The sequence below is a fragment of the Phyllopteryx taeniolatus genome, chromosome 12 (assembly GCF_024500385.1).
Source record: "Phyllopteryx taeniolatus isolate TA_2022b chromosome 12, UOR_Ptae_1.2, whole genome shotgun sequence".
NCBI classification, from domain to species: domain Eukaryota; kingdom Metazoa; phylum Chordata; class Actinopteri; order Syngnathiformes; family Syngnathidae; genus Phyllopteryx; species Phyllopteryx taeniolatus.
The window spans coordinates 6,412,899-6,440,816 of NC_084513.1; the positions used below are offsets into that span (position 1 = coordinate 6,412,899).

The following is a 27,918-nucleotide window of genomic DNA, read 5'->3' on the forward strand; positions in this document are numbered from 1 at the left end:
CCCCAACCATTTGGTCCGGGAAGGGTTCTTTTGAAGACAGGAATCAAGATTTGACGGGAAGCTGCTAATTAGGTTAAGGTCCACTTGAAGAACACCAGGCATTGTCCTCGTCGGCGTCTCACAGCAGGGCAGCGTGGAGGAGTGGGGGTTCACAGGTGGTCACGAGTCTCTGTGACGCCTCAAAGTTGCGGCGTGCATGTCCGCAACACTGGGTATCTCAAACATATGAGCCCAACTGTGTGCTTTCTCATTTACTAAATTAAAGTAGGGCTGTGAATTTCAAAATAAGAGCAAGTAAATAAAAAAAAAGTATTACGTGTTCAAATAAAGTGCTTAACTTCAGAATAATTCGAAACAAAATACAGATAATACGTTTTGATCATATGGGTAGAAGCAAAATCATGCATTGTAAAAATGCATCATACATAGGTAGAAGGGTTTTCCAGAATTTTGACGTCAACTTTGGAGGTGGGTTTTATACATGGGTGCGCATTACACATGAGAAATCACGGTACTCTCTCTCTCTCTCTCAGCTTCATGTGTGTCACATCACTCGACTCAAAAAACGCCCGGTTCTACAGTGCTTGTGTCAAAATGAAAGCATGAGTTTCAAAATAACTAAAATATAAAGCAATCAATTAAAAAAATGGTAACTGAGTGCCTTTAGTTCTGTGTGACAATGTATGATGGTGTTGTGCAAACTAATTATTTTTGGTATATTCATGACCTCAAAATGTCATAATTACAGTTAATATTTTTTTTATGAGAAACACTTCTACGCATAAACATAAAGCAGTGAATTGAAAAACAGTTAGTACGGCGGTAACTGAGTGTGTCTTATTGTTCTGCGAGACAACGTATTTTTATGGCGCTGTGCAAACTAGTTCATTACACTATGTTAATCACATGGAAATGTAATATCCATCCATCCATTTTCTGAGCCGCTTCTCCTCACTAGGGTCGCGGGCATGCTGGAGCCTATCCCAGCTGTCATCGGGCAGGAGGCGGGGTACACCCTGAACTGGTTGCCAGCCAATCGCAGGGCACATCGAAACAAACAACCATTCGCACTCACAGTCATGCCTACGGGCAATTTAGAGTCTCCAATTAATGCATGTTTTTGGGATGTGGGAGGAAACCGGAGTGCCCGGAGAAAACCCACGCAGGCACGGGGAGAACATGCAAACTCCACACAGGCGGGGACGGGGATTGAACCCCGCACCTCAGAACTGTGAGGCTGACGCTCTAACCAGTCGGCCACCGTGCCGCGGAAATGTAATAATGACAGTAAATATTTGTATGAGAAATACTTCTGGGCCATAAATATAAAGTAGTCTTTTGAAAAACAATATGTACAGCGTTAGCTTAGCGTGCCTTAATGCGTTGCATGACGACGTATTCTTAGGCCACCGCGCATGCTTTTTGTAACCTCGAAATTGAGGACTCTCTGTATCATGTGATTTGTAATGTCAAAATGAAAATGAAAACAACAAGAGAAGGTCAAGCTAGTTGTGGTATTTTACTTTTTTAACGCGTTGTAGCATATATGGACACAGACTGGCTCAGCGGGGCAGCCGAGGCAGGTATGCGGAACAGCACGAGACTATGGGTGCTGGGTGTCATCTTTACTGGCGTGTCCGTTACAACAGTAACAACAGAATATTTTGTTAATTTAATCTTTTGTGTAGTCTGAGTGCCACCTATGTGATGCCATAAAGCAAGGGAAATTCAAACAGCAGCCAGGCCATTTGTTGTTTCGGATAAAAAAATGTATACAGTAAATACACTCAAGCCTTTCAAGAGGGTATACCAATTTGTCCCCAATGTGCCATTGATTTTTCCCTCCCTCGCCTCTGCAGACTCGTCGTGCTTGTGGAACCAGTTTGCCTGCTCCAAGAATAAGTGCATTGCCAAACAATGGCTGTGTGACGGCGAGAACGACTGCGATGACGGCCTTGACGAGAGCGTGCAGATCTGCGGTAAATGCCCTTTACGATGTCGTGAGGAAAGTTCACACCGGCTGCATTACCTGATGTGTGACAGCTCCTTCTGTTCCGTGAGCGGAGGAAGAAAAAAAAACTTACAGAAATAAATAAATCTTAATGAGACAAGCGGTATGAGACTGCAGGCGTCTCTGATGATTCAGGTGGGCATAAATAGATCTTTAACGGAGGCCCAGTAGGCACAGCTACTTTGGTGGATGAAATAAATGCGTGTGAGTCATGAAACGCCGATGATTTCTCTGTCTGATGTTTACATAATTGTTATAATGGGTGGTCAGGAAATATTTACATAAATAATTGAGTCGTGTGTGTGGTCCAATTTTAGTCAAACTTAACTTTTTTGAATTAGGTTGGATTTACACTACAGGTAGGGCTGGGCGATTACCGGTAATCGATTTGCGCAAATAGAGAGAAGCTGTCTTACGAAAGAGGCACCGTTTCTTCAGCCATTCGAAATTTGTTCGTGTTTGCAGTGTCAGACAATGAACAACAAACAGTTTGCTTGCTGCTAAGTATGTTTAAAGATTTTTTTAATTTATAAAAATGATCTTTAATTGTTTTACATATTAAAAGAAGGCAATCACAGGTTCAGTCACACTGAACATTATCAAAGATATGGTGCCCATTTATACATTGCAAAAGCAGTCAATTTATCCACACACTGCTACAGTGCATTGCTTTTTACCTTTTTAGTACTTCCGGTGGTGTCCCTTCCAATAAGAGTGTCCAAAAATTCACTACATTACAGCAGCATGAAATAAACTTTTTGGGACGGGTTATATCTGATCTGTTCGTTTAAACTACGCTAAGATTCACACTCGATATCTGATCTCAGATTTTTATACATATTCGGAAGCGGACTAATATTGATCTGAAGCCATTAGATTTTTTGTCTTTACGTTGCTATGACACATGATGAATGTGGTACTTGAGAAAAAAAAATGTGAATTGCGTCACTTGAACCATACCGTGTAAATCCGGTCTTGGCTATATGTCAAATTAGGTGTCTGACTTTACCTCGTACAGCTTGATCAGTTGTACCATTTTACTGAAGACATATTAATTACAAGTGGAACTACTTTTCAATTACACTTTTCCAGGTTCATTCCTTGCTCGATTTCTGACCATGAATGAAATGGGGATTCTTGAATATTGTTTGATTCTACTTAATACAAATTTATGTAAAGTACTGTACTTTGCATTTTTCATTTGACTGTATAAAATTCATCGTCTAGAAATTTTTTCATACAGATATTTACTACAATTGTAACTTTACTGCTATGTTAGCATATGCTTTTGGCACTTTCCAATTTACTTACAGATTCTACAAAGGTCGCTATCACAGGAACACAATGCCACCATAGAACGAGGATCGCCTGAACTGGCAAATGCTCAGCTTTTAAAATAGTCAAGGTTTTTTTTTTAATTTTATTTATTATTATTTTTTTATTTTTCTCAGGCTCAGTGACATGTGCTCCAGGGCTGTTCAGCTGCCCAGGATCGTATGCTTGTGTTCCAAAACGCTGGCTCTGTGATGGTGAAAGAGACTGCCCTGACGGGAGTGATGAACTTTCTGCAGCTGGCTGTGGTAAACTCAACCTTGTAGTCCTACACGTTGACCTGGTCACGGCAACAGTTTATATCACCTAGCATTTCGTATAAACAGCTTGAAGATACAAACATTGGGTATTGTTTCCTTAAACTCTATTAGTGGTCTGAAAAGAAGGTGTTCGGTCCCAGTCAAAGGAAAGTTACAGATAAAAGGTTGTTTTGCATGTGGGTAGTAATATAAAGCACCATTGCTGAGTATTGGCAGTCGTATGTATAATGTAGCTTTTTACGTTGTTTTTCTGGTCATTTTCTTTAAATGTCAAAGAACCCAGTAGTACTGTAATGCTTGTTGAACAATTCTCTGCTACTTTCGCCTCGTGGCAGTTAGCTGCATAGTGACTTTCGATTGATCTGAATGGAAGCTTTGTGAGTAGTCCAGCAATGCAATGTTGCACTATTAATTTTCGGTCCATTATCTTTCCCTTGATCTTTATGTAAAAAGCCCACTATACTGGAACCTATTATTGACTAGAGAAAAATAATTGCTAACCCTCCCGAGGTGCACATTTTGTTCTTTGAGTTTGAATCCATTGAGAAGCGGCAATAAAGATGCCACCCAGCAGCCTTTAAATATTTAGCACTTAGTCGTTTTGCAGCTGATTTACATTGCTATGAATCCTCACTCAGCATTCTCACAAAAATCCCAAATGGCAAATGTCTATGTAGACCATCTGCATGTTGGTCATTTGAACCTTGATGTAAAGGCTCCATTAAATAATTATGACGACAAAGACACCAGTAGATAATTATTCTGTTTACAACACTAGTTCTCTTAACATACTGCATTTAAAAATGGCACCCCGGCCTACTTGTTCTCATGCATTTTAGCACCCAACAACACGTGTGATGACAGCTCCTTTCACTGCCAGAACAAAGCCTGCATCCCCCAGCGATTCGTCTGTGACCACGATGATGACTGCGGAGATGGATCTGACGAGTCTGTGGAATGTGGCAAGTCCATGTGTTGTGTGCCCTTTTGCTCTCAATATTCATCTGCCATTTATGATAATGACCTCATTTGCATGCACTCTACTTGTTCTCTTTCATTATGATTTTTAATACGATATCCTAATGACAGCTCGAGGCTGGGAATGACAATACAAAAATGATTAGCAAAATTAAGCCCATATGATTCATCGTGCTTGGTGCAAGTAACAAACACTGAAGCACCTGCTTGGAACAATCTTTATAAAGCACTAAATTTACACTGAGAATTATTGCTGATTAAATAAAATGGACATTCTCTAATAAGATATTTTCACAGATCTCAGCTCATTTAAATTGAATGAGTTTATTTTACTTGTGAACTTATTGCAAAAAAATTTAAAAATATGCACTTCTCTGTAATGTAATTTGTTTATGGATATATTGCATATTATCAAATCGGAATTGTCTGATGGAGCTTTGATTTATGACTGATGAAACATTGTGTTTGTACTTGAAATATATTGACGAAAAGCCACACTGGAGACACACTGCAATGATTTAGTGGTAAACTTGAATGTCGCCACACTGTCTAAACAAGCCGACCTTTTTAGCTTTTGTTGCTAACCGGAGTTGGATATTCCCCAATAGTTTCAGGAAAGCTCGTCAAGCCCAACGTAACGGGTAACAGCTAATAGCATGAGGCCGCATGGGGTGCCTGGTGTTTGTGTACCCGTGAGAGCATGAGAATGATTGACACCTCATCAGTCTCTAGTGGAAAATGAAAAAAAAAAACTCACATTTTATCAATGTATGCCGCCATCTCGAGAGTATGAAAAAGTGGTCACTTTCATTCCAATATGCACCCGCCACCTAGAGGTTATGAAAAAGTTGTACACTTTCATTCTAGTATGCCACCGCCACCTAAAGGATATGAAAAAGGTGTAGCCTAAACTTTCATTCTAATATGAAAATGGTACATATGACTGCATATATGTACAATTGTGCCTATAAGTTTACATACCCAGCCAGAATTTGTGAAATGTTTTTTTTATTTACGACTGATGACTGAACAACAACCATCATTAATTTCTTTATGATTATGTTTTGTTTAATGATAATGCTTTTCTGAAATGCTTCACAGTTTAATTTTAATCCCATCAAAATAAAATTAAATATGTTTTGCCTGGCCCTTCATGTTTTCTTTAAAGAATTGTAACGATCTTACAAATTCTGCCTGGGTAATCAAACATATGAGCATAACTGTGCGTTTTCTTATTTACTAAATAAAAGTAGGGCTGTGAATTTAAAAATAAGAGCACATAAATACAAATAAAGTATTACATGGTCAAATAAAGTGCTTAACTTCAGAATAATTCTTTGAAAAAGTTAACAAAATACAGATAATACTTCATGTTTTGATCATATGGGTGGAAGCAATATGATGCATTGTAAAAATGCATTATACATAGGTTGAAGGGTTTTCCAGAATTTTGAGGTCAACTTTGGGGGTGCATATTATACATGGGTGTGCATTATACACGAAAAACTACGGTAAATACAAAAGTAAAAATGAATTTTGACTGTCAATTACATATAGTATTTTATTTTTTTATAACAGAACGGAAAAAAATGTACATACCAAATAGTTTCCCTCGCTTATTAACCTATTAACAGTGTTCGTACTTCACACTGAGAAGGAAAAAAATAGTAATAATTGTTACATTGTGTTGCATGTGATGTTTAAGAGTCAGGTAGCATTGGCTTGACTTTAATGCTACCAAAACATCAAGCTCTGCTAATGTTATGAACTGAGTAATATAAAATGCTAATGACAAATGAAAAAAATATACCTTATGTGTTTTTTTCAGATTAAAAGGGAGATTTTTTTTTAACACTAGAATCTGGTGTTTATTTAGACATTTGCCACGAACCATTCTTGTAGCTGACAAGATCAAACAATTCTCTTAAATAAGGCAATGGATAAGAAATATATTTATTCTCCAAATCAGCCATTGTCGCGAATGCTCCCAGGTTCACAGTCCTCCATGACATTGCTGTCCTTGTTTTTTCTCTACCTTTACGATCCAAGATCACAATCCATCAGTCGATCAAGATCTCAACTATTGTTGACTGTATCGCTCTGTGTTTACATCTTTTTTTTACATCCAGTTATTATCATATAGGTTGAGAAAGTAACGCGCCTCTTTTGAAATAGTAACGAGTAGAGACTACCAATATCTGTTAACAAATGTAGGGAATAAAATTTAAGTAGTTCAGCAAAATGAATATTCAAGTAGATTACAAGTACCAGAAACATCATTTACTTCTCTTCCGTGCCTTTCGCAGTTTTATATTGTTGAATTGAGTTGCTTGTTAAACTGACTTGTCACTGTTTGGTCTCAATGCCGCTTGCAGAAAATGTGTCTGTCCATCTTTCTCCAGTCTACCGCTCATGTGGATCAGGAGAGTTTCGCTGTGGGGATGGCCGCTGTCTTCTCAGTGCACAGTGGGAGTGTGATGGCTACGCAGACTGTCCCGACCACTCAGATGAACTGCCTCTGAACCTCAAATGTCTGGCCGCAGGTAAAACTGCTGTTTGACTCTCAGCTGGAACCTTTTTTACAGAGTTACCGGAAGCACAGTATGCATCCGGCAATATGATGAGGACATGTGAAAGGAACAAAAGCCGCTAGGACCAACAGAGCGTCTGTGACTAGAATTAAAAAGTCAAGGTCCTATGTCAGGACAAAAACACCCCCGCTGACTTTTCTCAAGGATTTTATTTGTAGATACAGCCATGTCTCACTCTTTTCAGGAAGTTTATGCAATGGCTCCTTCTTCATGTGCTCCAATGGACGCTGTATTTCCGAGGCCAATCTGTGTGACGGTAGAGATGACTGCGGCGACCAGTCAGATGAGAGGAATTGCAATTTGAATGAGTGCTTGAATCGACGTGTAAGCAGGTGCACACAGGACTGCCAAGATCTTCCTGTTGGATACAAGGTAAGTGCTCAGTGGACTGTTCGTATTCCATTTATCCATTCTTCCATCATCCATAATGCTGTCGTGTCCGAGGTCATGAGGAGTTGAATCCTATCCCATCTGACCTTGGGCAAGAGGCAGGGTACACCCTGGACAGACTTTCCTTCAAAATCTCCCGCTGTCTGTTGGGTCTTGCTGTGATTAAACAAAGTTAAACCATAGGTTCCTCCATATATACACCATAATTTCTCGTGTATAATGCGCATTCCCCCCCCCCAAAATTGTCAAAAGTCAATAGTGCGTATTAAACATAGGTATAGGGGAAAATGGAAAAAAACTTTCACATTTTGTTACTGTATGCCGCCATCTAGAGGTTATGAAAAAGCTGTACACGTTCATTCCAAAATCCCACCGTCACCTAGAGGTTATGAGAAAGCTGCACACTTTCATTCTAATATGCCACCGCCACCTAGTGGTTATGAAAAAGGTGTAACCTACACTTTCATTCCAATATGACAGGAGTACATATGACTGCATATATGTACAGTTGTGCACATAAATTGACATAACCTGGCAGAATTTGTGAAATATTTTTTTAAAAATATGACTGAAGAACAACGATCATTAATTTATTTATGGTTATGTTTTGTTTAATGATAATGCTTTTCTGAAATGCTTGACCGTTTAATTTGAATCCCATTAAAATAAAATAAATGTGTTTCGCCTGTAGGTTAATTGACAACTCTAAATTGCCCGTAGGTGTGAATGTGAGTGTGAATGGTTGTTTGTTTGTATGTGCCCTGTGATTGGCTGGGAACCAGTTCAGGGCGTACCCCGCCTCCTGCCCGATGATAGCTGGGATAGGCTCCAGCACCTCTGCGACCCTAGTGAGGAGAAGCGGCTCAGAAAATGGATGAATGGATGGATGTTTCACCTGGTCCTTTATGTTTTCTTTGAAGAATTGTACCCATCTTACAAATTCTGCCCGACTAATCAAACATATGACCACAACTGTGTTTTTTAATTTTCTAAATAAAAGTAGGACTGTGAATTTGAAAATAAGCGCAAGTAAATAAAAAAAGGAAGTATTCAGAATAATTATTTGAAAAAACTAGCAAAATACAGATAATACTTCGTTTTGATTATATCGGTAGAAGCAAAATCATGCATTTTAAAAATGCATTATACATAGGTAGAAGGGTTTTCCAGAATTTTGAGGTCAACTTTGGGGGTGCATATTATATATACATGGGTGCGCATCATACACAAGAAACTACAGTAATAGGGCTGTACAATTATGGCAAAAATAATAATAGCAATTATTTTGATTGATGTTGAAATCACGAATATTAAACACAATTATTCACTCATTTAAAAAATTTTAGTATTTACTGAACTACCAAAACTCAACTTTAAAGATGTCCTTAGCTAGCACAAATGTCACAGCCTCCGTCCATAGGGCCGCTGTTTTCATTCCCTTTAAATATGCCACAATGACAGTCTCAAAGGTAACAGCCCTGTGCAGAAGAGGATGATGCATAATTGCACCTATCTGTGGGTGAGTGGAACATTGTCACTGCTCTTGGCCGGTGTGGCAGCAGACAATGTGAGAGGGTACCCTTATTAAATACAGAGTGAGCTGGTGATAACTGCTGGCGACTTAAATATGACCGTAGAGCTTAATATCTGTCTACCTGTGCCCCAATCAAATTGACCAAAATCGCATTAGACCAGCGGTGCACCTTGCACCAGTATTTAGACATGGTCTGAGCAGGCACGTAAATTTAGATTTACTTTCTGCCACCAAATTGTCACTCTGCATTTCCAAGAACACATCCTCACTGCGCCGGAACGCCTAGCTTGGCTCAGACTGGTCTGACAAATTGGCAAACACGCTCAGCGAGCCTTGCGCTTGCTCAGAAATCCGCATGCGCCGGCATTTGCACCCCACCTCAGATGTGCTGTCTAAAACCCATGGTGTCTCTTGGAGATGGTGGTATATGAAGTGGCATTAAGAGTATGTAATGGAGGACCGTGTTGTGGTAGTGCTGTCTGAAGTTGATGAACTTGCACTCTTTTGGGGCATTTTCTCCTTTATCACTCGGTCATAGATGACTCACCTTAAAAACAAATGTTTAGATGCATTGGTTGCTTTGCCTTGTGGTGCACAGACAGGGCAGCGTAAAAAACTTGGCAAACAATTTAACTTTGCTGGATATCCAACAATTTGAAGCCAAATTGTCTCCAGATGAATGAAGTTGTCCTACCTTTTTTCTTAACCAAAGGCTATATTTCTGGTAGGCCCGGTCTGGCCTTTCTGCCATGTTTTTCATCGATTGATCCTCATATTACTGATCCATACATACATCCATACACACCACGCTGCGCAGTACATTAATCGTTTTTCTTCGATTATCATGTTTTTATTATCATCTGAACCCAAAATTTAAACCACCATTAAAATTCTATTAACCGTCCACCCCTAAGAGGTAACTCCCCAATTTCTCAGTGAATTTGTTTGGGGAAAGGAATTTAGGATGATAGGGCTCCAATACCCATCATAGTATATCGTAGTAACCTCCAGATATCACGAATGTATGCATGACCCCCTAGGGCCTAGGGGCTGTCAGACTAATAAGGATGGAGAAAAAAAAAAAAAGGATGACTCAGTGCAATCTGAACAGATTCTCAGTAAATTCTTATGTCTTCCAGCTGTGGCATGAAATCATTGCTCCATTGTTGCTTTGTCTCGCCCTTTACTTTATTGTGGAAATAGTGTTTCGACCGAGAAAAATAATCCAACTTTGTTCATTGACTCCAGTGATAAATGGCCCCAATACTGCATCGTATTGATGTATTCACCATTTCTTTTGTTGCAGAGTAAAAGGGTTGAAGGCTTTGCTGTCAGGATTCATTCACACAGTGAGACGTCTGTGATACTGTAGTATTTTTAGCCGTTAAACTGTGTTTACTGACATCAAGTTCTAAGCTTCCGGTGGAACATCTACTCAATGTACTCCAGCAGGAATCTCGTTTGATATGCGACCCGCCTCTGAGATGCAGAAAACTGGGCAGTGGCGCATAAACTAAGATGAATCTGCGTCCCAGGATGCAATGCTATGAATTAAAATATTCCGGCGTGGTGCTGGAAATCCAGTGTATTTTAAATTTTGTATTTTTTTTTTGACAAGACAGAGCTCTAGAGTGCGACTAATTTGGTCACATACGCGCCCTAACTTTGGAATGGTGCTGCTTAAAAAAAGAGAGAGCGGGTCCACCTTTACGCCCAGCCATTTGAGGAAGAAATGCAACTTGAAAGCAAACATAAAAAAACCCATCTGGTCTCTAAACCAATCAGCGATAGTGAAGGGCTTAACGGGAGCTCTCCCATCCTCCCTCTGATTGGCCGTACGTGTGCCTGTGTGTGTGCGCGCGCATATGCGTGCTTTTCAAATGCAGGCACTAGCGTAGTAAGCGTCCTCAAAGCTAGGTTTTCTGACGGTGAGCCAGTAGCTGCACAGTTATAGAAAGTTGAGCGGCAGGAATTTAATTAGTTCCACTGTCTAACACCACAGCGACGATGTGGAAACATTTTGGATTCAAACCAGATGAACACGGCCATCCTGCTCACACCAATGAGCTGATATGTTGAATTTGTATGAAGTTGCAACAAAGAACACAAAACATCAAAGTGATATCCCGCCCAATTTCTTCAGCTGGGAACTAAAAACACGGTGGTACATTTCCCATTTCCTGTTAGCTTGCAATTATAGAACCCTTTGCCCAACAATTCAAATACAAACGTGACAACGTATATGTGCACATACGCTCACATTATATACAGTATAGCGTGATCACTATAGTAAGAGATGCAGCCATTTGGCATATTGACAAAGCAGCGTTTAAAGAAAGGCTGCAGACTTTTGAAGAGTAGTACAAATCTTGAATCAAAACAGGTTGCCTTGAGCTACTTGTTGTGCTATACTTTTTCTTAACCAACTGTAAATTTGATTAGCAATATATTGCCTGTTAAGGCATTAATGACCATTTATACCTCTCTGCCAAATGTTTAATATTTCATCCATCCATCCATTTTCTGAGCCGCTTCTCCCCACTAGGGTTGCGGGCGTGCTCGAGCCTATCCCAGCTATCTTCGGGCGAGAGACGGGGTACACCCTGAACTGATCACCAGCCAATCGCAGGGCACATGTAAACAAACAACCATTCACACTCACATACACACCTATGGGAAATTTAGAGTTTTCAATTAACCTACCATACATGGTTTTTGGGATTTGGAAGGAAACCAGAGTACCCGGACAAAACCCATGCTGGCACGGGGAGAACATGCAAACTCCACACAGGCGAGGCCGGATTTGAATCCGGGTCCTCAGAACTGTGAGGCAGATGTGCTAACCAGTCGGCACCGTGCTGCCCATATTTGTTCAGTGAAATTTTTGTGAAAAGAGCCTGAGTGTTTTATTTCTATATTTTTATGTATCTAAAATGTTTTTATTTATTGTAATACATTACAATGCCAGTTTTCAATATATTCTTTGAGTTAATTGTTCTTAAAAAATGTACTTGAATTATTATGCTCTAATATCACCATATCATTGGCATAAAAAATCATCAACAACACTATTGTTTATCGTAATAGTTTTTGGGAAAGTATATCGCCCTAAAAAAATTTAATTAAAAAACTAAACACATTTCATATATTGAGAGCGCAAGCAATGGATAACACAAAAATATTGTACAGTGTAAAAAGTAGAGTAACAACTGTAGTAAAAATCTGCAATAAAGCAGGACAGTGAAGCAAGAAGCGTGATATACCGGAAGATTTCTGTATCTGTATTCCGTGGTGATAAGTTGCAAGAACTCATTGTTCCAGGACTGGGACTCATTGTTTCCAGACGTGTGTATCCTGGGACTCACATAGTTTCAAGTGTAAAATTGATCTATGCTACATGTGGATCGTATACATAATGTACATCGTGGACATGAATGTGTCACAGCTGATACTAAATCCGTCTTGAGCTGGCCCATCATTGAACAGATAAAATCTGGAGGAGCATGCATACATTGACTTTTTGAATAACCTTGAATCTTGCAAGGATGGTTAAATGATATGCCAACAACTTATTGCGCTCATTGCCTGTTCCTGGTGTGTGATGTCAGGGTTGAATCCGGGTCAAGGCCAAATCCACTGGAGCCTTGGCCATCACTGTTGTCAGACTGTGTATGTTTGTGCCTTCATCCCTGGATTTGCCTCCTCCTCCACTTCTAGTTGCCCAAGATGTGGTTTGCCGTCTCTGAAAAGAAGCTGAAAGCGCAATAAACGTTCTCTTTCCTGTGGTGACAGGGTCAGAACTGGACAGGGAGCACATCAATGCAGACCCTTTATCAGAAACATTTGTGCTCTCAGCAGTAGACCGAAAGAAAAGGCCTTATCGTGTATCCACAGCAGCCGATACAAGCACTTTTAAGTTATTCTTAGCTGTCTCCATTCCCTGCAACATGTTACATTCATCTGTGTTGTGTCTGTGTCACCGTAATCGTGAAACAATGTCATGCCTGTATCTTATCGCTCTCAAATGTACTGTATCTCCTTTGTTCTAATTGTACTTCTGCCATCAGTGTAAATGCTGGCCCGGTTTCCACTTGAAGGATGATGGGAGGACATGTGTGGATGTTGATGAATGCGCCACGATCCTCCCCTGTAGCCAGCGCTGCATCAACACCTACGGCTCCTACAAATGCCTGTGTGTGGATGGTTATGAAGCCCTGGAGCGCAACTCTAATGTTTGCAAGGCTGCATCAGGTTAGCTGAGTTTTTGTTTGTTTTTATTTTTCTTCTATAATCAGAATTCAAGAGTCAAAAGACCCCTGTCCCTCATTTCAGCTGAAGAGCCTTTTCTTATCATGGCCGACCACCATGAGATTCGGAAACTGAGTGTAGATGGCTCAAATTATACAATCTTGAAACAGGTAAGGAACATTAACTTTTTGGCCTTGTAATCTTTGCCCAGTCTAGTACCTCCAAGCCCCGCCTATTCTCAGTTTGCTATTTGCGGTTTTTTTCACTGGAATCGATCCTCAGCTATTCAGTGAAAACCCTTTTTGTGTATTTTTGTGCTCTTTTTTTAAAACCATAAGATGCTACGGGATGGCGCTACAGCCCTGGCTAATAAGAAAGAAGTTATTGGTGGCAAGAAAGTATTGTTGCAGTGATATTTTGACACAGAGATTATGGGCCTAATTTACTAAAATCTGGGGATGGGAAAGTACCGATACCAGGTATCGGTATTGGGGCGATAGCGGCCAAAATTAATTTAAATTTAATTGGGAAAGGCTGCCGATACCTGCCACCGATAACTAAGGCAAAAAAATCATAGTGTAAGTCGTCCTTGTCAGTAGTTGGTGGTACAGTACGGTGCTTTTCATTGGCGAATCATCATGTGCATCATAAAGAAAGAAAGAAATGTCTTTGTTCACAATTATCTGTCAATGTGTTAATTGAAATTTTATGTATCAAATGTACCAGTGGTATAAATACTCGTTATCGGTATCAGCGAATGAATACTCATACTTGTATCGATTAAAATTGAACACAAAAAAATACTTATGCCACCAAAGTAATTACAAGAAACTGAATGTACTTTTAATATTTTCTAAATCACCATGTATGGGGATGTCCAAATACAGGAATATTTAACACTATTAGCAAACCTTTGGTCTTCTAACAGGACTAACACATCATTTTAAAAGATACACATAATTAATATATAGAACAGGTAGTCAACAAGTCCTACTGTTTAGGTATGTAAAAAATTTGAATCTTTTTGGAATGCTCTGCTTGATGGGAAGCTTGTCATTAATTTTGCAGCTGTAAGGTTTCTATACCCTCCACAGGGACACCAAAAACATCGATCTGAGCGTGATGATAAAAGGTGCATGCTGATTTCATCTCAAAAGCTGATGTTTGGAGTAGTGCGACGCTCCCGAGGGGCACTTTGGTGCCAGTCTGAGAAGGTGTTGATGATCTGATGAAGATGTTTCATTTCCCCTGCCTGATTATCTGACACTTTTTCAAGGCAGCCTCGGAGTGAGACAGAAGGGTGGGGGCATGTGTTTTGTGAGTGACTGTGTGTCTGAGTGAAAATGAGGTCTTGTGAGCAGGATAGAGGCAAAAGACTAAACACTGCTGCATTGATTGGACTCAACATTCAAGCACCCATCATTAAATGTGACATCATAAAATGCTTAAAGGAGACATATTACACTAGGTTACGGGGAGAAAAGAAAGTAAGTTGTCTATGGTTTTTCAACTGATTTAGGACAATTTTGCATAGCCGAATATACAGTCCCCTCCAAAAGTACTGGAATGGCAAGGTCAATTCCTTTGTTTTTCTAATATACTGAAGACATTTGGGTTTCAGATAAATGATGAATATGAGAAAAAAGTTAATAATTCCAGCTTTTATTTCATGGTATTTACATCCAGATGTGTTAAACAACAGATCACCTTTTGTTTGAAACCACCCACTTTTCAAGTGAGCAAAAGTATTGGAATGTGACTGATGGGTGTTTCTAGTTGCTCATGTGTTGCCTTTCAGATTGATTGCTTAAACATTCGATAGTGCTTGTTTTTGGCTTTGGGTTCTCACCTGTGAAAACTGCATCTGTTGTTCAGCAAATATGAAGACCAGAGAACTGTCTACGGGAGAAAATCAAACAATTTTGTACCTGAGAGAAGAGGGAAAATTGATCAGAGCTATTGCACAAACATAGCCATTACAACAATTTGGAATGTCCTGAAAAAGAAAGAAACTACTGGTGTACTGAGCAACAGACATCGAACGGGTTGGCCAAAGGTATCAGCAGCAGTTGATGACAGAACATTGTGATAGCTGTGAAGAAACACCCAAAGACAACAGTCAGCGAGATCACTGTCAACCTCCACAGGGCAGGGGTGAAGGTATCACAATCCACTCCTCAGAGAAGACTTCAAGAGAGGAAATATACAGGCCATACCACAAGATGCAAACCACTCATTAGTACAGAGATGAGCCACGAAGGTTTTGGAACAAAGTTTTATGGACTGATGAGGCCAAGATTAATCTCTACCAAAGTGATGGAAAGACCATAGAAAGGATCTGCTTATGATCCAAAACACACAAGCTCATCTGTGAAGCATGGTGGAGGTAATGTCATGGCTTGGGCTTGCATGGCTGCTTTTGGAACAGGCTTTATTGATGATGTAACTCACGATGGTAGCAGCAGAAGTCTTCATTCTGACGTCTACAAAACCATTTTATGAAACTCAGTGTCTTTGCGGCACTATGTAAATCTGTACATTTTTCATTCTTTGTCCCTTTAATCGTAATAACATCAAAAGAGAAAGATAGTTTGTTTTTTGTGGAAGATTTTCTAATACCGGTAATTTCTCTCCTGGTTATAATGTTTCTCTCCTTATTAAATTGTGTATGCTTAAACAGTATGTCAAGGATATACAGTACATATTTTTGCACCAAAACCGAGAAATGATGAATTGTATGCTTTGGCAAAAACACAATGTAGAAATTGATGTTTTCGATAATGTTGCCGCTGTTCGATAACTTCAGTCAAATGCAAACATGACGTGAGTCGATACTAGTCATTTTGTGTGATTCCCAGGGCCTTAACAACATCATCCACATAGACTTTGACTACAAAAAGGAATTCATCTATTGGGTTGACTCAACCCGGCCCAGTGGGAGGAAGATCAACAGGATGCGGTTGAATGGGAGCGATCTTAAGGTAACATTGAATGGAGAGTCTACTGTAGTGTCTCATGATAAAGTTCGGTTCTCGAGCTACCAAAGATGACAATATCTGATGTTTACGCTGATGTTTAGGCGTTTGTGTTTACATATAGCATATTATATTTGTATAAATGATATATAAATGTTTTGTCCAAAAACACCAGCCATAAAGAAAACAAAATTTTAGCAAGTTTGGATTCAAACCATGTCATCAACCTGTTTTTTGGCTAGTTATCGCAGCATACACAGGAGGTCTGCTAATCTTTGGTCTAGGTTGGTCACGTGATGTTCCGCACATGGCAGATTGGCTATCGTTATGCATCACGTCAAAATCACAGCCTTATGATCATTACTATTGAACATCTTTGTTATTTACGATTGTCAGCCCCACTGTTACCCCAAACAGATCAGAAAGGGGGGAAAAAACATTCTTAACAGAGGAGTGTGCAGTTTTAAAAGATTTGAACGTAGCCTCACTTCACTAAACCCGCCCCTCATCGGGTTTGACCAAAGCCGCACCCCTCATTGACGTGCACGAGCGTGATTCTCAAACATGGCTTTTGACCATTCATAATGCCATGCAATTATGAAAGTGGGGGGTTGTGAACGCTGTCCATCTTCGACAAAATAGCAGCGCTAGTAATAATAACATAGCACTAGTACTGTGAACAAGCCAACGTAATTCATTGGTTTGAAGTTTTTGTTTTTGCAATGTACAACCAATTAAAAATCAGAACAGGTGATAAAGGTATCTGTCAAGAAGAAATTTGCTTGAAAGTTGCTAATTCGCTCAAGATGATCTTTTAGAGAGCATTCAATAATAAGGCGTTTGCTAACTTTGAATATGCTCAAATTCGTCTCAATTATCGGTCTCTGTTTACTCCGCTTTAGAAGTATGTTTCATCAAGCAAGTTGTAGTTATAATTTATTTATATCATCCATAATGTTGAACAAACTCTGTGTTTCTCTCTTTTCTGTTTTGAAGAAACAAATAAAAATTCACAAGGTAAAATACAGGGGGTTGGGGGGGATCATTTCAGTGATTATCGTGTAGTTTCTTTCTTAAGCTGAGCAGAAAGTTTGTTTAATGAATGCCAGCTTCATGCTGCCTGAGGTGTTTTTTAAAGATGCTGCACAATGAAGGACATGTTACTGTTTATGGAGTTTGTGGTTCAAATTGGTTTCTTGGGTGGCAGCCTAATCATTTGCCAAGACTATATATTTTCTTGTTAATGACTAGAGAGAAAGCCTCAAAGCGCATCATGTTGTTTAATGACAGATAGAGTGCTGTGTTCACGGCATCTGGAATATCTGCCAGCTGGCAAGATTTATTGGGATATTGATTGCACTCCCACATACTTATTATTTTTTTCCATCCGTTGTATACCTTCCATCACTTTCTAGCTAATTCACTCACAAAGCAGTTGCCAAACCCTCCATCTTTCTTCTTCTCCCTTGTCCCCTAGCATATCTGCTTAAAGCATAATAGTTACATTTACAAAGATGGAATGGCTATTGATGGAAAGCATTTGTTTTGCGTTACAATTACTGACAGGCTCAAGATAATACTTTGGTGTAAGTGTTTGATAATTGCAGTGGGGGAATTATCCTTTATCTTCAGCACTCATTATATTTTTTGTCATATTCTCATATCAAGTTGAATTGAAATATTGACTTTATCGCCATCTTTTTTACATTGGCACATGTACTGGACATGCATTGAGAAAATGCCATGACTTTGGTAAGATCACCTTCACAAGCCACTAAAATTATCCTGTGTTTTACTGTGGTAGCAGCCAAAATACTTTGAGAATTTAATGACGATAAGGACAAGTTGATCATTCATATTCTTGCTATCATCAGTCACTGTTTTATCTGCCTTGCCACAGCAGAAATTATTTGAGCACTACATCTGTAGTCTCTAATTTAAGAGCTGTGCTGTACACATCACATGGTTCAAAGAAGTTAGATAGCTGGAAGATCTGTATAAGTGGCTGTGTGATCCCTCAGAAGATTGGTGGTTTGTATTTTATAACCAGTGGTTACAGTCTGGCATTTATCACCAGATTCCTGAGCTTCCCTTCCCTCTATTTTATCTTGTAGCTGTTTTAATTTTGCTCAGTTTCTATCACACTTTGCCCGCCTACTAGCTGTTCCAATGTCATGCACAGAATACAAAAGAGCAATAAACAAATGGGAGAATAAAAGCACAGAGAAAGTCAAATGTTAGTAACCAGAGCAGGTCACAGAGGCGTCAGAAACACAGAAGACAGATGAAGGAGAAATTGCTGTCCTGAACATATTGATCACTCTCGACAATACAGGATGTACTTCATTACACACACAGTACACAGTCACCAAACAAATAGCTTTTTCTGTGGTCCTTTTTCCCCTCCTACTTCATTTTGTCTCATAATACATTCAAAAGACGCCTTTTTTTTTTTTTTTTTTTTTAATAATGTTTTGCAATTAGATTCCAACACAAATATACCAAGTTGTCGCTTTTTTAGGGCATTCTTCCTTGTACATCCTTGTTTGTGTATTTGTTTTGTATTCTTTCAAGAATGTCTAGCTAAGATGTAGTGAGACTGTATTCTTGTTCTTGCATTACCAGATTGTCCACAAAACAGCAGTTCCCAGCGCCTTAGCGGTGGACTGGATCGGAAAGAATCTTTATTGGTGTGATGCTGAAAAGAAAACACTGGAGGTGTCCAAAGCCAATGGTCTCTATCCTACTGTGCTGATCAGCTCAGGCCTCAAGAACCCCACAGATCTAGTACTGGACCCACAGACAGGGTATGTGCACTGAATGGTTATGACTGACTATGACTGTCTCTGTTTTTGGTCCTTATTGCACTCACTGTTTACTCTGATGGCTTAAATAATTGAATTTCATGTTTAGTCCTATTGTTTACTAGTGGGTCAGGCATTGAACTCTTCTGTTCTACCTTCTAGGTATGTATTCTGGGTAGACTGTTGTGGACCGCCACACATTGGACGCATCGGCATGGATGGTCATGGGCAAAGGATAATCATCGACAAGGAGATATATAGTCCCACTGCTCTGGCCATTGATTATACCAACAAGAGGCTGTATTGGGCAGATGACAACCATATCCTTTTCGCAAATATGGATGGCTCCCAGAGACACAAAGGTAATATGTAGTCAAAGTATGTGCCCATCCTGCGTAACTTTGTGTGGAAAACTGCTTGTAGGAGAGACCCAGCTGAAATGACCTAGATACACAGAAATGGAAAGTTGAAAAGAGTTTTATCATAGATCATATGCCATGACTTCTTCCTGTGACTATGATCTAAGTCAGCCCTTAGATCATTCAGAAGCTCCAAAATTTCATTGTTGAATAGATAATATGTGTGATATTTTATTTTTGTCATTTCAAAAATTTTTACACCAGCGGAAGACTTCTTTGGCCATTATGCCTGCACCTCGTTGGCATGTCTGTGCTTGGGACACACTATTTAAAGAAGCAAAATCAGTGGAATTAGTCTCATGTTTGGTAAATCACATTGTGCGTAATAAATTAGTCTATTTAGATACTTTCCTCCCACAATGTTCAAAAAGGAACTCTGCGGCAATTTAAGGGTTTGGCAGACAAAATCCCGGGTTTGTAGATCACCTTCCACATCTGTTTGCATAAGCAATCAAGTTTTCGCTAAATCCACCTGTTCCCCCCAGTGTCCTATGATCACATCCAAGGGGTAATGGCACTGACCTTGTTTGAGGACTTCATCTACTGGACGGATGGCAAATCCAAATCACTACGGCGAGTTCACAAGACGACGGGCGCTCAAGGGCTGGAGCTCCTCAACTCTTGGCAGGCCATCAAATCCATCAAGGTCTACCACTCTCTGCGCCAGCCTGAAGGTAGGAAGTCCATCTGGCCTTTGTGTTCAGTCTCCTTGAGAAGTTTCTAGTTAAGTATAATAATTCTCTGGGTTTGCACACGTGTCCCTCTACACAGTGCCCAAGCACCAGTGTCAGATTGCAAACGGAGGTTGCAGCCACCTGTGTCTGCTGTCACTTGGTGGGGAACACAAATGTGCCTGCCCCAGTAATTTCTACCTAGCTGCTGACAATAAGACCTGTCTCTCCAACTGCACCTCCAGTCAGGTCAGCAATGTGTCTTTGCCATTTCATGAGTTAATCCAGTTTGATGATGTTTCTTTTCCAACCTGATCAGAACTTCCACCGAAGGCAAACCGCCTTGCTTTGCTTTGCTTTGCTTTATTCCTCTGACATGCTCTTTTGGCCACATCGAATGCTTGTGCACTGATTTGTGTCTTTGCTTTGACGAAAACTAAAACTGAAATGGAGGATTCATGTTGACTTAGTACATATTATTCTATTTTCACTTATGCTGTGCTTTGTACGAATAGTTTCGCTGTGGCACAGATGAGTGCATCCCTTTCTGGTGGAAATGTGACACAGTAGATGACTGTGGGGATGGATCTGATGAACCTGCAGATTGCCGTGAGTACATTTTGTTTCAAGGTTGGCTTTGAAACAGTTTCAGAAATATTCGAGAAATCCATTATAAATCACAGCAGTGCCTTAAGATACGAGTGACAGAGTTTTTCGAGATACGGGCTGTCGTTCGGTTTACAATATTCTTTGACTTGCAAGCGCAGACTCGAGATACGAGCGCTTTACGGAGACAGACAAAACAACACGACTGGCTTCACAATAAGCAACACTTTGGCATGAGCAGATTGTGAACAATTCTTCAAAAAAAGAGTCTTCAAGCTGTTTAATGCCACTAGTTGCAGTTAGTGTCAAACTAAACCTCAAACAAAGAGATTTAAGGCTTTTTCACTCTGGATTTGGCAAAGCATCTGACATACTCGACTTTCCTTTTCATTGTGTGTATGCTGAGGGGGCGTCAGCGTATTTTGACTTGACGCCAAGCGGATTGGATAGAAAAATGTTCTGGAGCGTTGACGCGGTGACATCAAAAGCTCCCCCAAAGGGAGCAGGCCTGGCGCAGTGATTTCTCAGTGCTATTTTAGCGGAGTTGTACTTTAAACGGCAAGGGGGAAATGGAGGAAGGAATAATACTGTAATTTCTCGTGTATAATGCGCATTTTTTTCCCCCCAAAAATTGTCAAAAGTCAATAGTGCACACTATACATAGGTATAGGGGAAAATGGAAAAAACCTTCACATTCTATAATTGTATGCCGCCATCTAGTGGTTATGAAAAAGCTGTACACTTTCATTCCAAAATGCCACTGCCACCTAGAGGTTATGAGAACGGTGTACACTTTCATTCTAATATGCCATCGCCACCTAGTGGTTATAAAAGAGGTGTAGCCTACACTTTCATTCCAATTGGACAGGGGGTACGTATGACTGCATATATGTACAGTTGTGCTCATAAGTTTACATACCCTGGCAGAATTTGTGAAATATTGTTTTTTTTTTTTTTTAAATATGCCTGATGACTGAACAACAACCATCATTTATTTCTTTGTGGTCATGTTTTGTTTAATGATAATGCTTTTCTGAAATGCTTGACCGTTTAATTTGAATCCCATTAAAATAAAATTAAATGTGTTTCGCCTTCATGTTTTCTTTAAAGAATTGGACCCATCTTACAAATTCTGTCTGGGTAATCAAATATATGAGCACAACTATGTGTTTTCTAATTTACTAAATAAAAGTAGGGCTATGAATTTCAAAATGAGAGCAAATAATTTTTTTAAAAGTATTACATGTTCAAATAAAGTGCTTAACATTAGAATAATTATTTGAAAAAAAACTAACAAAATACAGATAATACTTTATGTTTTGATCATATGTGTAGAAGCAAAATCATGCATTGTAAAAATGCATTATACATCAGTAGAAGTGTTTTCCAGAATTTTTAGGTCAACTTTGGGGGTACGTATTATACATGGGTGCGCATTATACACGAGAAATTACGGTAATTGCGGTGTCCCACTAACCTGGACTTTGGGCCAATAGTAAAATAATATACTGAGACGTCTCTGCGGGAGGCTTTCAAACTCCCTTTCAAAGCTCCTTGCTCAGCCTGAAATATGCCTCAAAGTGCTTTTCCTGGAACTGGAAAGCTCATGAACTAGTTCAAACTCTGAGATGCTGCCCGGAAATTAGTATAGGATATTTCCATTCCCTTTTTTTTTTTTTTTTTTTTTGCTGCTGCGTCACCTCCTCCTCCTTAAATAAGCAAAGTTAGGGCTTTCTTTTCCAACAATGACAAATACATATTGCAGAGTTGTGGTCCACTCCACAGGGAAAGCCTCCCGACTTCCTTCCAGGCTGTTACGTTACCACTTCCTAATATGGGATGGCATCACCCTCGTTGCTGTCGTCGTGCTTTGATGCAGGGGCCTTTACACCTTGTGTATTTGAAACAAGCACACAACGCAAAATCGTTTAATTATTTTTAAAATTCTATTTAATTATGCCATTACTATAGGTATGTTTTTTTATAAAGTATAATGTTATGGAGTGCTATTTTTCCCTCATTAGAATACACATTACAACATTTTTTGTTGTTTTATGGGGAAGGCAAGGATGGATTAATGGCGTTTCCATTCCTTTCAATAGAGAAAAAAAACAAGTATGGTAACAGAACAAATAAAACTCGTGTCTCAAGGCACCACTGTATTTTATTATGTATTTGACTGGCATAAAAACATACAGGGGCTCCTCAATTTACGACTTTTCTGTTCCTATGCCACCAATGTAACCTGAATTTGTGCTTGAATCGCGACACACCATAATCGTATTACTAATGCTAGCTAGTCATAAAATCATAAGATCGTAACATAAGACAGTCGTAACTGAGCATGTATTGTATTCTTACACTGAACTCCTGTAGTTTCGTTCTTTAATTCCTTGTTCTAATTTTACACCAGGCCGTTTAACAGAAAATGCCACCTCTCAATGCTGACAATATAAAGTTTTGATTTCATTACAACAGCGGAATTCAAATGCCAGCCGGGACGTTTTCAGTGTGGCACTGGTCTCTGCGCACTCCCTCCTTTCATCTGTGATGGAGAAAATGACTGTGGTGACAACTCGGATGAAGCTAACTGCGGTGAGTAAAGAGGAAATAAAAAAAGAGAGGAAAAATTCATTCATTTCATTTTGGTCACTCGAGCACTTTTTTGGGGGGAGCTTATTTCCCACCGTGTCACACATGACGATAGCACTTTGGTGATAGTGGCAAATGAAACAATGCCTCCCGACAGGGAGAATACAATAGAAACAGAAATAGAAAAGAATGAAAGTGTTTCTATTCTATCTTGCCAGTCTGTGGTTTTATAGAGCAAGAGAAACCAAGTCCATTGCTCAAGGTAAAGCTCCCCCTACCAGCAAATATCCCATATCTATATAGTCATTTAAAAATGTTCTCTCCTCTTATCTTAGAACTCAATGTACTTGTCAGATATAACACCCCCACATCATCCTTACAACTTCTAATATAACTGTCTTTGTCCATAATTCTGCCCATTTGCTGTTGATGCAGTGGCAGTACATTTTTACTTTTACATGACTATTTAACTTTGATTTGATTTGTCTATTTTTTTTTGTTCGTGTTTTGCTGTTGTTGTATTGTTGCTTTGTTTTATTTGTTTATGTTGTTTCGTATGTTCAAAGTCATGGTAATGACGATTCTTGTATACTGTCATATGTAGGATCCCATTGCAAATGATTTACTCTTAAGAATAAAGTAATTGTACATATATGAAGTCAGTTGAGATATGCTCCAGTTACCTGTGACCCCAATGAAGAAAAATGGTATTGAAAATGGAAATATGGATAATAATCTAGATAAAAATCTAGTTAAACTGTGGTTGTCGTGGTAGTGACGGTACTTGTTTGGACATGTTTCCTTTCAGAGACATACATCTGCCTTTCAGGCCAGTTCAAGTGCACCAGGAAACAGAAATGCATTCCTCTAAATCTGCGCTGCAATGGTCAAGATGACTGCGGTGATGGAGAAGACGAGACGGACTGCCGTAAGTTTCAGTCTAGGTTTAAACTGTATTGAGCCTTTACATTGGCAACCTCATCAACTTGTTTTCACATTAACATTTCAAACAGCCTGTTCTTACTAAGAGGAGGCGTTCATACAAAAAGTAGTGCACAATAACTAGTCTTTGTTTCAAGTTTCATTGATGAACATTAGCGACAGTAATTCATTCATGATTTGATGTCCAAACTATAATCTCCTCGACAAAAAAATCCAATGGAATGGAAAATGTATGTAAAAGATCTTGAAGCTGATCCTACACTTTAGTCACATTTTGATTATTTTATTTCAAATCCATTGTTGTAGTATCTTACACAAACACTGACAAAATTACTAGCATTGTTTTTGAAAACAAAATAAACAGCATTTTTCTTTAAAAAAAACAACATATACAGTATCTTGCCATAACTGTACAGACTGTCACCTTCTTTTAACATTTTCAGATTGAGGCAATGAATTTTTTTAACAATGTAAAATTAATGCTTGTAAGTTTTGCAGGTCCGGGTAATTAAATATCAGTTTTCTCAGAATAATCCAAATGGATTTAAAGCATTTTGGAGAAGAGCTCTTTCAATACTTCAGGACCTAATTGTTGTCTACCCGTCAGCATATCACTCTGCATTCATGTCTTTCATATTGCTACATTTGTGATTGCGAGACAGGTTACAGTGGGGGAAAGAGAATGGAAAGGCGTTCAGAAGAAAAAAACAATAGATGGAAAAAAAAAAAGCTCCAATTACATTGAAGCTAATTACTTCACCTCTTCCTAAGACTGGATGTGGTTTTGAATGTCGTGTTGCAATTAAAACTGCAGCAGTGAATATAGAAATGCTGTCTGAGACAATGTGAGAGTTTATGACAACCTCCATAGCTTTTGGTAATACCCAACGATCATAGCTTGATTTGTATAAATAATTCCCATCTTTAAATTGCTACGTCAATTTTAGACACGTTAGATTAATCTGTCTCTCTCTTTCTTTCTTTCTTTCTTTCCGCAGCGGAGAGCACATGCTCCTCTGACCAGTTCCAGTGCAAGGCCTCTATGCACTGCATCTCCAAGCTCTGGGTCTGTGATGAGGACCCCGACTGCGCTGACGGGTCAGACGAGGCTAATTGCGGTGAGTTGCAGAAATCCACTTAACCATAAATCACAACATTCCCCTTCCCTCGGTTAGAGTTTGGTGGGAATGTGATTTAAACGGAATCAATTTTACACTCGGCTTCCTTCTCACTCAGACCTTCTACTCGTCTGATTGTAGCGAGACGTATCAGTCTTGAAGTACAGATCACACATACATACACGCACAGATGCCAATGAACTGCACTGGAACCACTTAAAGGAAAAAGGGGAAGTTTTTCGTCTGACCTTGAAATTTGTTCAAGGGAAATATTGTTGGATTACATTCCTTGTTTGTTCTGAACTTGGTGATGTGCCATTAAAAACGTGCTGAGCTGTTGTGAGTTATTTTCGCGATAATACTTTAAAATCAATTCAGTTTCATTTAAAAGTGGTGCCTTGAGACACAAGTTTAAATTGTCATTTGTTCTTGATTGGTGGAGTCAATTGTTGGATTTGTGAAACTGAGTCATGTGACAGCGCCATAGGCTGATATCCCTCTTAGAAACCAAAACAAATAGATTGATACAGGCAGAACTGACACTTTGAATATGGCGGATGCACTGTCGTATGCCTGGCAATGGCCGACACGTTCATTGAAAATGGAGCGTGCTCTGTCTCTGACTACCGCAATCTCAGGGCACGGTGAGAGCGTCGGACTGAATTCCCAAACGTACCCTCTGTTGATATATTGTGCGAGCGTTGTATCTGCGCGACTAAGTGTAATGCAGCTATATGTTTGTGAGAAGAACTGGGTGTGTATCTGTACTGGGATGTAGCAAACAAACATGCAATGTTGTGTAAGCATGCACCCAGTAATTTCTATCAATAGATAGATAATGAAGTAATCGTAATGTAGCTTAGTGTAATGTGTATTCAAATACAAATATTAAGTATATTGCATTAAAACTACTTTGAGTACTTTGAGGACTTAATTTCTTTAGTACATGTAATGGAGTAAACGTAGGGCATCACTCCTCACCTCTGTTAGTGACATCCAGTATACAGTCCATCCATCCAGAAAAATGTTAAGTGCTCATTATTACAGATACATTGAAACTGAAAACCAACAAAATGTCGGAACTGTCGAGTAGTCTAAATGCAAACCGCATCAAAGTGGAGAGTAATCGGTAAAAAGCAAAGGAAAGAAGAAAAAGGCCAGGTTGTAATTTATTTCATCGGATTTCTCACTTTTGTTGGAGTGAAGTGTTGCTTATTTGGAATGATTCAACATTGTTATGTTCCCAAAATGTTCTTGAATATCCTTTTGAAGAAAGTTGTATTTTTGGGGGCTTGGTGTCATAAATCCTGCTGAGGGTGATTGCTAGTGCAGTCAGGTATTTCATCTTATGGTGTGTTCGCCTCTGGGGAACATACTGTGTTTTGAACTCCGTCTCAAACTTACTCAGGCGACAACCCGGAGGATATGATGATTACGCCCGGAAAATATGATGGCAAGAGCAGCATTAATATTCATGCTCTTTGAAGCCTTTTTTTTTTGTCTTTTTGTTTGTTTGAACCTGACGAAAAAGATGAAAAGACGTGCGGACCTCATGAATTCCGCTGTGAGAATAACAACTGCATCCCGGACCACTGGAGGTGTGACAGCCAAAATGACTGCGGAGACAACTCAGATGAGCAGAACTGCAGTGAGTAACCGGGCTCCTCTGCTTTCCCTCACCTCACTTTCTATACAAAGTCGACGCTCGACAGATACCTACACAGGAGAATGCAAGTTTTATGAAGACACCTGTGAGCCCCGTGAACCATCACAAGCATCTAATCACCTCTGCCTCAAACTCACAGTCTCTCACACATTTTTCTGCTTGATATCAAGTCGATCAAGCTGAAGTTTTAACGATCCCATTGTTTCCATTTTTGACGTTGCTATAATTAGATTCCTTTCAATTTTTTTCTAGATGACTTTGCAAATGAATGGCAGTCAATAATTTACAGCTGTATAGTGGTTTACTCACCTGACCAAATTGGGTTCTTTTCTTATCAGTGAAGGTGTGAATGCAAGTAAGTCTTCCTGTATCAAGTTTGCTCATGTGCAACAAGAAGATGGAGTGGTCCATTGTGTGAAAAGGAAAGGAGGCACAGAAAAGCATTTTAACGTGGTTTTGAGCACATGAATTAAGATTAAAATGATCATTATTGCTTTAAATAGAAAAATACTTTATTAATCCATTTTTATGAGATGTTTGCGGTCACCTGGAAATCTCCTGTGTTTGCTTAATGGAAAGAAAGCCCCTGAAAAATAGATCAGCAGAACTCCGGGTTACGTCATCGCCATAGAAACGGAACTCTGACGTACACCGAGGGCTCCCTGTATTATGAATATTTATGATTTTATTCAGAATATCGGTGGATATTAAGGGCCAAATATCCAGTTGATAGAGATGTAGTGTAGATAAGAATAAAACATTTATCTTGATGCAATTCTTA

The 27,918-nt window shown here is 39.4% G+C and overlaps 1 protein-coding gene across 10 annotated transcripts in view; it reads left to right on the plus strand.

Moving 5' to 3' along the window:
* The window catches only part of lrp1bb (low density lipoprotein receptor-related protein 1Bb), a 351,513-nt gene that overhangs the window by 276,395 nt on the left and 47,200 nt on the right, over positions 1-27,918 (plus strand). For all 10 annotated transcript variants that reach the window (XM_061792342.1, XM_061792345.1, XM_061792351.1 and 7 more), the window contains 17 exons: positions 1,860-1,979; positions 3,463-3,591; positions 4,443-4,565; positions 6,984-7,124; positions 7,357-7,544; positions 13,164-13,347; positions 13,429-13,514; positions 16,203-16,325; positions 18,945-19,126; positions 19,286-19,485; positions 20,028-20,216; positions 20,314-20,462; positions 20,729-20,822; positions 23,298-23,414; positions 24,220-24,339; positions 25,352-25,471; positions 27,003-27,119. In XM_061792342.1, the coding sequence (XP_061648326.1) occupies positions 1,860-1,979; positions 3,463-3,591; positions 4,443-4,565; positions 6,984-7,124; positions 7,357-7,544; positions 13,164-13,347; positions 13,429-13,514; positions 16,203-16,325; positions 18,945-19,126; positions 19,286-19,485; positions 20,028-20,216; positions 20,314-20,462; positions 20,729-20,822; positions 23,298-23,414; positions 24,220-24,339; positions 25,352-25,471; positions 27,003-27,119 (2,382 nt within the window). The remainder of the gene's footprint in view (positions 1-1,859; positions 1,980-3,462; positions 3,592-4,442; positions 4,566-6,983; positions 7,125-7,356; positions 7,545-13,163; positions 13,348-13,428; positions 13,515-16,202; positions 16,326-18,944; positions 19,127-19,285; positions 19,486-20,027; positions 20,217-20,313; positions 20,463-20,728; positions 20,823-23,297; positions 23,415-24,219; positions 24,340-25,351; positions 25,472-27,002; positions 27,120-27,918) is intronic.